The 14,003-nt window shown below is 43.0% G+C and overlaps 1 protein-coding gene across 3 annotated transcripts in view; it reads left to right on the forward strand.

The window, feature by feature from the left end:
• Window positions 1-14,003, forward strand: part of PANK1 (pantothenate kinase 1) — a 31,890-nt gene that overhangs the window by 9,568 nt on the left and 8,319 nt on the right. For all 3 annotated transcript variants that reach the window (XR_014219602.1, XM_082222118.1, XM_082222119.1), the window contains exons 2-4: window positions 6,753-7,105; window positions 11,355-11,608; window positions 12,789-12,965. Coding sequence is in view for 2 of the 3 variants with exons in the window: in XM_082222118.1 (XP_082078244.1) it covers window positions 6,753-7,105; window positions 11,355-11,608; window positions 12,789-12,965 (784 nt within the window). In the remaining variant the exon portion in view is untranslated. The remainder of the gene's footprint in view (window positions 1-6,752; window positions 7,106-11,354; window positions 11,609-12,788; window positions 12,966-14,003) is intronic.

The following is a 14,003-nucleotide window of genomic DNA, read 5'->3' on the forward strand; positions in this document are numbered from 1 at the left end:
TGCAATACCACTGGCCAGTGTCTTGTTTGTGTACTATAATTTCTCTGCTGCCCTCATGTGGATTTTAAAGCTTGCATGCCCTTGATAGGTCAGTCATATGATTTCCTCTCTGCAGTTCAAATTCCTTTGTGTTGGATTAATGACTTGCTAGTAGTGTAGGAATTAATACGACTCCTAACACCGGGGGCCTGCAAGTTGTTTGTGCTGACACCGGCAAGCAAACTGAAATGTGCTTTAGGTGATAGGTGGTGAAAGAGGGAAGTCGAAATCCTTTTCTCTGTTTGTCTGCCCCCAAATGGAAGAGAAGAGGCAGCTACTCTTTACACAGAACATAAAACAAGCCCCTGTCAAGAACAGACTGAGTAAACTCTTAGGATCTCTTTGCTTGCTCTTAAAAATTGAGAAGAGTGGAAACCCAGGTCAAAATACACTTGCGTTTCTGTTTATAGCAAGATGTATGTACTTCCCAACAATGGGACAATCCCTCTTCCTCTTTTGCAAAGGGAAGAGGAAGTGCAAGACACTGAAATGGCGCAGGTGGGCAGCTCGTGGCATCTCCAAGAAGGGTCCCCTGCCAGAAACCCTGGAGAGTCACTGCCTGTCAGTGTAGACAATACTGAGCTGCATGGATCAATGGTCTGACTCAAATAAGGCATCTTCCTGTGTTCAGACATGTTCCATTTGCGCAGCTTATGCATGAGGTCAGGTCATTGTAGTCATAAGCTATGATCCAGAGAGGGAGAGCGCGCCTACTGTGTCTGCACAGGCTGTAGCTTGAGGCAAAGTTTGCATTGGCACAACTGGATGTCATTTATTTACACTGTTCACTTTCCTCCCCTCTTGCGTGTCTTAGTAAACAGAAGCTGTGTTTTGAAATTTCCCTGAATTTAAAGTTCACCGTACAGGAATGGTGGAGTAGCACTGAAGTGCAGGTGTAGACTGTGCCAGGCTCCAGGTGGTAAGGACAGGCCTTCCAATCAATGGTGGCCATGGATTTGTATAGATTCAAGTATAGCTTTAAGCTTTCTCATCAGTAGATGAGACTAACTTATGCTGGCTCTGCATTTTCATTTTGGTGAACACCTGTTGCCAGAGGAACTCTTTCGCTGTGGTGCAAATGGGCAAGTTCCTTTAATTTGCCATCCACAAATAATTAAGTCGATAGAGCGAGTGTGAATTTACCTGTAATTAGAGTTCTTGGTTGCTTAAAAACCAGGATTTGTGTAAGTCTGTAATGGGATTAGTGTTATGAGCTTCAGTGCACCATAGTGCAATACAATGTGAGCTTTTGCAGCGTTTAATCTAGATAATCTAAAATATTATCCTGTTGGCGCTGGCCGCAAGCCTTCTGGAGTTTTATGAAAATGACATTGTAAGTAACAACTCCCCCGCCCCCAAAGAAGTTACCAGCCTGTTGGGGACTGACTGAAAAAATGTATTTGTATGGTGGGTGCTGGAGAGAGGGCAGCTCATTCTGCTTCTATCCTGTGTGTGGAGATGTCACTTGCCTGGGTTTGGGTATAATTTCATTCACCTGCCTGCTTCCAGTCCTTGGTTGCCGATGGGTACCAGGCTAGTACTTAAATACAAGGGTGTCTTTAAAAGTAAGATCTTTGATGTTGCACCAGGTAACTGCAGAAACATATACTAACAGTATTCCCTGGTGGTTTATAGATTAGTCTCCTATTGGGCAGACTTTGGCATGCACTGTGCTGGGGTGCTTTCCCCCCAGATACAACAACTTTAACAACAGAGTACATTTTAGTGTGTGAGAGAGCAGGGAGTTAGTTTTGTGTAAATGGTGTAGAACTTCAAATATTACTTGTTGCTGCAGCCAGGTCAAGCTATGAGGCATCATTCTTTCATTCTTTCGCTGGTCCGTAGTACACATCCTTTGTGAGCGGATATGAGTTGTGCACCGGCTTTGGGTAGAGGAAATCTGGTGTTATCAGGGGGTAGGCAATAATGGAAAGTCAAGTATGTGTATTCCTAGCATTATGAACAACCTGTCGTTGGAAGCTACTAAACAAACACACCTTGATGTGTGTGTTAAGAGATCATAGCGCAGATTCTGTTCAACACAAATATGGCTTAATCTTCAGCCTTTATGTGGTACAGCTGAAGCCATCGTCATTTTTTTAAAAATTACGGGGATCAATATTTAGAGTGTGAAATAATCTGGCTCCTGTTTTTGCTTGTTTGTAGAAATGCCAGTCAGAAGCTGATTACTTGGAAATGGGATCACTATGATGGCAAATTTTCTTTATGGTATTTGAAGTCCAATACAGTGGTGCCTCGCAAGATGAAATTAATCCGTTCCGCGAGTCTTCCTCTTGCGGTTTTTTCGTCTTGCGAAGCACGGCTATTAGCAGCTTAGCGGCTATTAACGGCTTAGCGGCTATTAACGGCTTAGCGGCTATTAACGGCTTAGCGGCTTTAAGAAAAAGGAAACAAACTCGCAAGACGTTTCGTCTTGCGAAGCAAGCCCATAGGGAAATTCGTCTTACGGAATGACTCAAAAAATGGAAAACTCTTTTGTCTTGCGCGTTTTTCGTCTTGCGAGGCATTCGTCTTGCGAGGTACCACTGTAATTAAATTTTGGGATATATTACCCGGTAAATAAGAGAACATTTCTGCCAGCATGGCTTCTCTGTCATGCAAGTTTGTCATCTTAGGTTGACAAATCCATCTGGTGAGGGTGTAACTATGATTTTGTGTTGCAACGGGAGAGAAGGCTTTGCAGAAACCTCCCATTAGTTGACAGATTCTTTTGTGTATTACACTAGTAGAATTGAAAAGGAAATCTGTATGGCAGAGGTTTTCAACCTTTTTGAATCCATGGCTTCCTTGGCCAACTACAGTCTTTTTGCAGCACCCCCGTGGGGCTTAGGAGCCCTGTTATGTCACCCCTTGCCTGCAGAGCTGGCAGCCTCTCACCCTTTTTCAAACACCCTACCTTGTGAAGGGTTCCCTCAGTCTCCTCTTCTCTCTCCTTGGGAGTCCTCTGGGCAGCTTCTGTCTCTGGTCTCTGAGCTGCCCCCACCCCAAAGAAGAGGTTCCTCCCAAAGGCACCATTCGCCTGCGGAGCTTATAGCCAGGGCTGCTGCAATAAACAGCTGTGCAAGCAGGCACCCCAGGTTGCCACGGTACAGTGGTTGAAAACTACTGCTGTAAGGTAAGAAAATTAGACATGCAAAAGGATGAGGTGTTTAGCTTTTTTAACTGTGAAGTGAAACAGGTTTGGAAGCAACAAAAGCTTTTTGTGAACTGTGTGTGTTTGTGGGTGTAGAAGAGCACTATTTGAAGTTTTCCTCTTAGGTACATAATGTTCTTTATCTCTTAAGGGCTAGAAATTAAAACTTCTATAAAATGGACCTTGAGATGCTCTGGGAATATGAATGAAAGACCTTAAATCCTCAGGGCAACATTACAAACAAGAAGGGAAAACTCATAATAACAATTATGATAACAATAAATGTAAGGTTTCATAAAAGGCTGTGGGGAACCATTAACTTGCAATCCTCTGCATGCTTACGTAAGACGAAGCCCCATTAAATTCAGTGGGACTTGCTTCTGAGTACTCATAGGATCAGGTTTTTGGGTTAACATGTATACTATACTAACACTACCTTTCAGTCATAAGGGTACTATCAGTAAGAGCTTAAACATTAGGCTTCTCCTCTAAATTGCCAGAAACACAGAATGAAAACCCAAAAACAGAAGCTGTGCAGACTCCAGAAGCTGATTGGACTGAACAACACCCACCGTTTGAATATTATGACAGCAACTATTTGTAGCATGGTTAGTGTTTTGCCTGCTCACCAGTAGGCATTTAGAATCTGAGGGAGCCTTCTAGGAATTTAAAGCACCCTTCCCACTATTATAAAATTGACTATGCCTCTTTCTGTGGTCAGCCTTGTCCTAGCAACACAATGGAAATACAGATGAAAATAATTCTTTTAATGAAGGGTTTGGGGAAATGTCGAGGTATCTCTGTTAATTGTATTTGGATTTCTTTTATCTGCCTTAGCTCAAGACTGCAAGGTTGATTCCGGTACATCTTTATCTCTTTTTATCTACACAACAGGTTAGATTTATCCAAGAGTGGGTGACATGCCCAGAAAAAGTATAGGAATGGGAGATGGTGGGGAATAGAAATACCTTGGCTACAGCACCGGCTGGGTTTGTTTCTCTTTGAGATTTCTTCATCCTTTGATTTGTAATTAATTGTGTAAACCGAATATATTTAGGTTTTTTAGGCTGCCCATTTGGAGGTTTCAGAGAGAGTGCTGTTGGTTCTTAAGCCCTCCACAATGGCTAGCTAAAAATTAAACTTGAGAATGTTAGTCCACTCCTGCCCCCCCCCAAAAAAAAACCCCAGTCACTGGAAGAAGGGACAACATTCTGCTCTTTTCTTCAAATTTGTGCAGAATAGTTGCATTTTTCACTCACAAGAGAAAGTTAAGAATATCTTGTTGCCCCAACTGCTTTGCTATTCCAGACTGAGTTAAATGTAGCCTTGTATGTCACATGGAAAGCACATCCCTGTGTCAGTAGTCCATGCTTTGCAGCAGCAGTATCACTTAAAGGGCTCTTAATGCCCCCCCCCCCCAAATCTGGTGCCTGTAGTATCTGCATGTCAGTATAGTTCTCTCCCAGAATATACAATGACATTGCAATGCTGCGTGCAGCCTATAGATGAGTGGCCTTCTGCCTACTCAGTAGTCAATCCCATTGAAATAGAATCCTAGGCATGTGTACTTCAAAGCAGTGTTAGAAACTGAGATATGAAAGCTAGGATCTAAACGGCACCTTAAGCATAGTTATGGGTGTAACAGTGTCTAGGCACACTTTTCTTCTAACAAGAATACAAAGTTGAAAATGAATGAACTGCAGCTAAATTATTATGTTCATTTTTTACATGGTCTAGTAGTCCTTCCCCTGACCCCACCCCCTTGATACTCGTAAGAGCGTCTCTTCTCCAGTCTTCAGAGAGTGGCTGGAAGTGGGGAGGCAGAAAAGGTCCTCATTTCCTTCCACTGCAGTTTTAAACTGAAATCTTAGGGCGCAGTACTGTGCCCAGAACTCAGAAGCTGACCGTGCTAAAGAAATTCCCTTTTGCAAAGTGCGCCTAGAACAATGGGAGCTTCAAACACTTCTTCAGTGTAAATCCCACTGAATTCAGTAGGATGTACTCCCAGGATTGTAGTCCTTTATGCTATAATTGATGTGTGGAGCGTGAACATGGGCTTGTGGTGGTTTGGGGGCAGCTTCAACACAGAAAATGGATTGTTCAAATTGACTTTCTGTTTAAATGTTTTCCAGTAGCAAATAAATAAATGTAGCTTATGATAAATTATGTAAACAGCCCATATGTTTCTGGTGGCATCTTATTCTTTGACGGGAGGCTGTTTTCCGTCTGTTTCCTTGTTCAGTTTGGAGCAACTGGTTGGGGCAGGCATGTTCCTAACACCCCCTGTAGCGCTTGTGTCAGTTCCAAAAATAGAACCAGAGGAACTATTTTGGGAGCGTTGTTTCCCCAAAGGAGGGAGACAGGGAAAGCGATTGGCCAGGAAGTGTTCTTCCCTTCCCTTTTTATCCTGGCTCATTCTATTCAGTAATTCTAAGAATCAACCATAATAACATACTGTATACCTGCTGTGCGTAGATCCAGATTTGAGGAGGTGTTTGTAATAAGAAATACGTAATTCTACATTTGTGTGCTGTTCCTTTGAGTTTGAACGTAAGGCTTAATAATAGGCATGGGTAAACAATTCCATGGGCAGTGAGGGTGGTGTTGGCAGTGCTGCTTTTTAAAAGTAGAATAGAGAGTGGGCTGCATCCTAGAACATAGATATCTGCTTGCTCTTTCTTCCGAGCACAAAGTATTCCTGCTGCTTTGCCTCCATCAGCCCCAGCATTGTGGAAACCTGTGCAGGTTATCATTAAGACAGAAGTTGCTATGGGAAATAGGGTTGGGAGGTGATTGCTTTTCACTGCTCTGTTTTCCATCTATGTCAGGAAATACCTGTATGCTTAGTACTGTGAATGTGCCTGGCACAACAGGATAACATTAATTAAAAAGGGACAAGTCTTTGTCCTAAGTTGCTTACAGTCTAAATTTTAATGAAACTGGGCAGAGATGATAGAGGAAAATAAACAATGGGTGGAAATATTCAGAACTTGCTGATACAACTCTTGGAAAAGTGGTGGTGGTGGTTGTTTTTGCAGCCAACTGGGGGTTGAGGTTCAGGGGTTAGGAGAATGCATATTTGTGACCGAGCTTACTGGTTCTAAATTCTGAACTACCATTGTAATAAACAATTCAGTGATTTTGCATGCTAAATATGCATGTCAGGCTCAGAGAGAGAGAGAAGTATGATTTTAACTGTCTTGATACGGTTGCTTTGAAGAGGTACTAAATAAGTAACCAAAATATGATTTGTGCTTTGCTGCTTATTATCGAATTATATCCAAGAGAGGACCTTTAAACTTTCCGTGGGACTCTATCCCTGCTGGAATCCCTTTGCTCCCACCCCTTCTGTAATGGCATCCTAGGCCACCTGAAACGTCACTTAAAACACACAAACAAAAGCTTTCAGATACATGGGCATGAATATCACTTCCAATCAGCGCCACGTTTCTAAGCTTAATGGCCTTGTTACCCTTAAAGTCCCACCTTTAGAAATACTTTAAGAATGCTCACATTAATTCTTCTTTTTGTCTCCCTTCTATTCCTACCCCTTCTCCAGCGTTCCCCTGGTTTGGCATGGATATTGGTGGGACGCTTGTGAAACTGGTCTACTTTGAACCAAAGGACATTACCGCTGAGGAGGAACAGGAGGAGGTGGAAAACCTGAAAAGCATCAGGAAGTACTTGACTTCCAATACAGCCTACGGTAAAACTGGGATTCGAGATGTCCACCTCGAACTGAAAAACTTGACTATGTGTGGGCGGAAAGGGAACCTTCATTTCATCCGTTTTCCAAGCTGTGCTATGCACAGGTTCATACAGATGGGTAGTGAAAAGAACTTCTCAAGCTTGCACACCACGCTTTGTGCCACGGGAGGCGGAGCTTACAAGTTTGAAGAAGACTTTCGAACGGTATGTTTTGTTTGCACAATGTCTTGGTTTAAGGAGCTCTTTCCTACCCCTTTCCTGGTGCTGCCAGATCAAATACAGGGGGTGTGTTTGTGTCAGTCAGACCTTAGGACGTCATTGTTTATTTTTGTCACTCCAAGCCAGCAAACCTGCCTTTAAGCTTCAATAAGTGCTAACTGAGGAGAGTAGTTAACTACAAGTGCTAACTCCTGTCGGTGTCTGGGGGGGGGGAGAGAAAGGAGGCACAGGGGTGGCAATATTTGTTATGCCGTGTTAACACATACATCACGCTCAGAATTTTCTCCTTATATTTATTATTTTTATCAGTATTAAGGCTAAATGCAGGAAAGCACAGCTTCGACTCAGCATGCCACACAGCCTCGCACTGTGTATTGTAGTCAGAGTCTATCAACAAAGCAAGTTCCTGTTTTTTTGTTAGCAGGCATTGGTGTTCCATTGGGGTCAGGTTTTTTTTTAATATAAATTTTTTATTGGTTTTTCACAATTTATATAAACACAAACAATACACAATACAAACAAACAAACACATAAACAAACATGTATAATTTCAAATCCTTTTTTCTTAAACCTTACTTCACCGACTTCCCCGTACCTCCCCTTTCTGCATCCCAATTTCCAAATTTGTTTCAGCAAATCCTCCCCCTTGATTTTATCTAATTTTCCCTTGTTCTTTTCTTTTACTTAATCTTTTACAGCTGTAGTCCCCTTTTTTCTATAACCTCAACATTTTAGCACTCATTAATTTTACAATATTTCTTAAGATAAATTTTGAATTTCTTCCAATCTTCTTCCGCCGTCTCTTTCCCCTGGTCTCGGATTCTGCCAGTCATTTCAGCCAGTCCCATATAGTCTATCACTTTCATCTGCCATTCTTCCAGAGTGGGTAGATCCTGTGTCTTCCAATACTTTGCGATGATAATTCTTGCTGCTGTAGTAGCATACATAAAAAAAGTCCTGTCTTTCTTTGGCACCAATTGGCCGACAATGCCCAAGAGAAAGGCTTCTGGTTTCTTGGGAAAAGTACATTTAAGTACCTTTTTCATTTCATTATATATCATTTCCCAGAAAGCCTTAATCTTTGGGCACGTCCACCAAAGGTGATAAAAAGTACTTTCAGTTTCTTTACATTTCCAACACTTATTATCAGGCAAATGGTAGATTTTTGCTAGCTTGACTGGGGTCATGTACCACCTGTAAATCATTTTCATAATATTCTCTCTTAAGGCATTACATGCCGTAAATTTTATATCCATTGGGGTCAGGTTGACCGTTCCTTGTTGGTGTTTTTGTGGGCATGGAGGTTGTGCAGCTGCCTCATGATCGGGGAAATGGCTATAGTGTGCTTCTATCTGCAGCTTTGTACACAATCAGATTATGGGGAGTAACTGAATGCATTTTGCAGGTATTCCTCAATATGTGGTTGCTGTATGTATGTAAAAGATGTGAGGGCAGGACCGATAGGTTACCACTGAATTATAGCATTACACACCCATGCTTTTTAAGGAAAACTGGCCGCTTGAATGAGTGGTTAATAGAGAGCTCAGTGAACTGGTTTTCTGAATCACTTCAAGAAACCATACATAACTGATGGTGCTACTTTTTTCCTTTCCTCCAAACATGGCTGCCTGCTCAGATGAGCCGTAGTTGTAGAACTATAGGCATGGCACTTAATTTAAAAGAAAGAAAACAATGCTGGACTGCAGGTTAACTTTTTAAAAAAAGTTTCTGATTTAAATAGCTGTATGGAGATCTTGTACTGGGAGCTCTGGTGTTTTCTGAAGATTAGCAGGAGTTGCAGATCCATAAATTTTGCAGAACTTTCTTTTCTGGCTGCTTCCAAAACTTTGCCTGAAGTCAGGAAGTCCTCTAAAAAGATGCCCAAACCCCCAATGTAATTTTTCTTTTGAGTGATACCAGCTGCTCCCATAGGCACAGTAATTACCGTATTTTTCGCTCTATAGGACACACCCGACCATAGGACGCACCCTGTTTTAGAGGGGGAGAACAAGAAAAAAAAAATCTCCCTCTCTCTGCTCAGCGCCGCTTCAGCGAAGTGGCAGGAGAAACGGAGCCCCTTCCACTTCTCCTCCCACTTTGCTGAAGGGGCGCTGCGTAGCTCTCCCTCTCTGCTGAAGCCAGGAGAGTATTGCTCTCCCGGCTTCAGCAAAAGGAACCCAAAGCCTTTGGAGCGCAGTGCGAGTTCCCGCTGTGCTCCAAAGGCTTCAGGCGGCTATCCCTGAAGCCTGGAGAGCGAGAGGGGTCCGTGTGCACCGACCCCTCTCGCTCTCCAGGCTTCAGCGAAAGCAACGCGAAGCCTCCGGAGCGCGGAGGGAGCGCTCCCTCTGCGCTTCGGAGGCTTCGTGTTGCTATTGCTGAAGCCAAGGAGCCTGCATTCGCTCCATAGGACGCACACACATTTCCCCTTAATTTTTGGAGGGGAAAAAGTGTGTCTTATAGAGCGAAAAATATGGTACTTCCTTGGCCAGCTTTTCTTATTTAAAAGTACAAGAGAAGCATTTGTTTTTCAAAATCACACAACCCCTGAACAGATTCCACTAAGAATTCAGGCAGGTCTGTGTCAACTTACAATTCTCAGAATGTTTACGGTGTTTGCTGCTGTCCTGAGGCAATGGGTGAGGCAAGGTAAGTAAGATGATACTCTTTCTGTATTGCTTTCTGTGGGTGAGCATGCTGCTGAGGATTATGTAACACATGCACACACGTTCTTTTGTTTTTCACCTTATGGCACCTTAATTCTAGAAGAGAGGTGGAAACGATTATTCTCTGCCGACTTTTGAAATGTCAGTTAAAACCCCCACCCAACACAATTTTCAGAGCATGCATTATACGCAAACAACTGATGCTCCACAGCTATGGGTTTCAGATTGTACGTTTCACTAACGAATGGATCCCTCCAGGGAAGGGATGGTAACAGAGCTGTTTCAACACTGTAACAGAAGCAGCTGATATTTCCAGTCCTGTGATGGACTACAGTTTCAGTTATACACCCTTCATTCATTATGCAAAACTCAATTATATTGCCTGTGTGATTGTAGAGGGTTGACTAAGAAAACAGACCAGTTCTTGGTATGTGTGTGTGTGTTTTTGTTTTCATGGTAAAAACTAGTCCTCTTTCCCTACCACCCACAACTATAATGACTAATGGGAACTTCAGTGCAAAGGTGGATTTTTAATTAGGCTCGACTTTTGTGTGGTGTTTTATATTCAACTGCACAAATTTTGTTCAACCTGAGGGATTGGCAACCGTTGGCCAGGGAGCTCAAACCCAGGGTGTGTAATTCAGTGGAGTATTTGCTCTTCACTGTGTGCATCTCACGGCTGCAGATTTGGTACCTGAGTAAAGTAAGTGGGGATCAGCACCAGAGGTGTGCAAGGGGGAGAGCATATCCCCAGGCTGTTCGTATTCACACTAGAGCAGAGGTTTTCAACCTTTTTGAGCCTACGGCTTCCTTGACCAACTGCATTCTTTCTGCAGTTCCTCTGTGGGGAAACATGCTGCGAGCCTCAGAAACCCAGTTATGTCACCGTTTGCCTATAGAGCTGGCAGCTATATGGCACACGGTTCGAAAACCTCTGCACTAGAGAGAAGGCCTTTTTTTCTGTGAGGCAGTGGACAAAGGCCATGTTGCCTGTCCCTCAAATGTGAAAGGTCACGTTTGTTTTAAAGTTGCTGTTAGGCTGGACTTTGCTGCATAGCTGGATTCTGGCTTTATAATTGCACTTTAAAGCTGGCAACATACATTGTTATGGGAAATGAAAATGTTTGAGGGCAATATTGCTTCTCATAAGTTACAAAAGCGTTTTGTTTGACTCATCTCTTGGGAAACAGGTTGTGTAGGCTTTGGGGACAATATTAAAAACCTATTTGATTTCAGGTGAAAGTGGGATGGGTAGATCCTTCTTTCGAAACCACTTAAGATTTCCTTTAAAAAACCCAGCAACTATGGTCTGTATCGCAGTGTCTTCAAGGAGCGAAAAACAACAACCCCCAAACCTCGAAATGCACAACATGGCTTGACCTTGTGATGTGCTTGTTTTCATGCTGATGGCCAACCTGCTTGCTTGATTATGAACTTCCTGTGCAAATACTTCTTAATGACCTGTTGTGCAACTCAAACAGTACAAAGTACTTCAGCAGGGCCTTTTGACTCTTCCATTAGGTTTCTTAACACTGTATCAACGAGTGTTCATTTATTAACTTCTCTTCCAGATTGCTGACCTCCAGCTTCATAAGCTAGATGAGTTGGACTGCTTGATCCAGGGTCTGCTCTATGTGGATTCTGTCGGTTTCAACGGCCACCCAGAGTGCTATTATTTTGAAAACCCCGCAGATCCCGAACGGTGTCAGAAAAAGCCTTACTGCCTTGATAATCCTTTTCCTATGTTGCTGGTTAACATAGGCTCCGGGGTCAGCATCTTAGCTGTGTATTCCAAGGACAACTATAAGAGAGTTACGGGGACCAGGTGAATATACTATCTGCAGGAAACAGCTCTTGCTAAAAGAAAATACCAACCTGTCTAGATTGGAGGTTCTGAATTGTTTTATTATTTTTACAGAGGGCCTCCTGAAGTCAGGTTAATGCTATCTAAACCTCCTCAAGCATATGTGAGGCAGAAAAATAAATAAAATGCCCCTGAGCTGAGGCTTCAGAGCTAAGAGACACCATGGCGCAGCCTGCGATTTGAACCCACCTTCTTCCTTAGAGCTACTGAACCACACTGTATGGATCTGAGACAAAAGCAGACTTCCCCACTTAATTCCACAGGACTATTAGCCAACATGTTTGAGCAGAATGTTCTTAAGAGATCTGCAACTTTTTGCAGATGTGATATCAACAACTTACTCCTTTAGCTTAGCTTGAAAATCAGATTCTTGATAAGTATTATCCTCACACAGGGTGTCTACACAGGCATTTTCTTCTAGAAATCAGGTACTGCTCCTATCTTCCTCCCTGCAAGTCTGACAATAGATTGATTCACACAGAACGATAAGGCATGGTCAGTGGCTTATCAGGATTTGAACAGGATGCTGGTGTCAACTACTTGATCCTTCCTGCCTCGCTCCTCCCCTGGTACCAGCAATAAGCTGTGAAACACAGCTTCTCATTGTGGTTTCTCTTTAAATCACTGTTGCTTGCCAACATGAAGCTATGACTTCTTGTTGGCTTTCTGATCATGTTTTTTGGGGGGCAGGTGGGAGACACAATCCCAGATTTCGACATAGTGACAAACCAAGGCTTTATGGCTTGTTACTCCTGCTCTGACCAGGGGAGCCATATCTGATTACATTTGAACAGACCACAGTCTTCAGATTACAACCAGATGCACCATACCTTAAGCTATCAAGATCCAGTTCCTCCACCACCCTTTAACCAGTGCATCATAGCAAAGTTTCAGTTTGAGGGGCTTTATTGAAGGAAGGAATTTGAAGCTTGCCCAGAGAACAGGCTATTTAGGAATCCAGACGGTTGTTACTAACAATTATTATTTGTTAAACTTGTTAGTTGCTTTGGAAAAACCCAAACAAAAGTAACCCAGAGTGACTGGCAACAATAAACAAATAACGCATATACAGCAAAAGCAGCATAAAACAAAACAGGAAAAATCTGCAAGTTGGCTGAAATGAGTCTTCTCTTCCTCCTAGTCTCGGTGGTGGTACATTCCTGGGCCTGTGTTGTTTGCTGACTGGCTGTGAGACTTTTGAAGAAGCTCTGGAAATGGCAGCTAAAGGGGACAGCACCAATGTTGATAAGCTGGTGAAGGATATTTATGGAGGAGACTATGAACGGTTTGGTCTTCAGGGATCTGCCGTAGCATCAAGGTAAATATCAACTGGGTCACATATAAATGAGTTATTGCAGATGATGGGAGATTACTTAGATCAGGGTTTCCCCAACTTGGCTCTCCAGCTGTTTTTGGACTGCAACTCCCATCATCCCTGACCACTGGTTCTGCTAGCTAGGGATAATGGGAGTTGTAGTCCAAAAACAGCTGGAGAGCCAAGTTGGGGAAATCTGGATTTAGATACTGAGAGCCTAACAACATGTTGCATGCAGCCAAACCCGAGTAGGTAGCTATTTTGTTCTTCAGGAAAAACTGCTTCAGGAGGGACAGTTAGGAGTAGAAAGAAGTGTGTGTGTTTTAGGAGTAGAAAGAAGTGTGTGTGTTTTCCTTACCTGTTGCTTTTCTCTTCCAAATTGTCCCTGGTAAGCTTTTTTCCTGCACATTTGAAATACCACGAGGGTGGGGGGAGGGGCAGATCACTGGGGGTTAATTTGGAGTGGATAAGAGGTTTTGTGGAAAAGGTTTTGCATGCGTTCTGCATCAAATTGGACCCTCCCAAAACAGTCTTCCTGAAAATAAAGTTTGGTTGCCTGTGTTTGTATTTAAAATTATAGCTGGGCCTCCATGTGTAATACTTATGTGGGTATAATTAATTATGTGTACTGCTTAGGACCCTAGTTTGATTAATTTCAGCTTACTTGTATCATATTGCTTTGCTTTCAGGATGCGTTGCTTGTACATTAATCTTGCCTTGAAAGGAATTTTTTACTTCCGTAATATCCAACAGCTTCTCTGTGTATTTCATACCAAAGTTAATAGCCTTTAAAGCAGGGGTGGCAAACTTCCACCTGCCCCCATGTGTGATGACAGGTGTGGCGCAGGTAGAGAGGCGGTTGGATTGGCTGCTTGACTGTGTTCCTCATGGGGAAATTGATCATGCAGTGGATCACTGCAGAAAACAGGGTTGCACTTACCGTCTGTCAGCTGAGAGGCGAGGAGTTCAGCCCTACTGAATTGGCTGCATGACTTGAGTTCTCCATGTGAAATGCGCTCGCGCACTGATACCTGCAGAAAG

This window comes from Podarcis vaucheri (genome assembly GCF_965113315.1).
Source record: "Podarcis vaucheri genome assembly, chromosome: 5".
Taxonomy (NCBI): Eukaryota; Metazoa; Chordata; class Lepidosauria; order Squamata; family Lacertidae; genus Podarcis; species Podarcis vaucheri.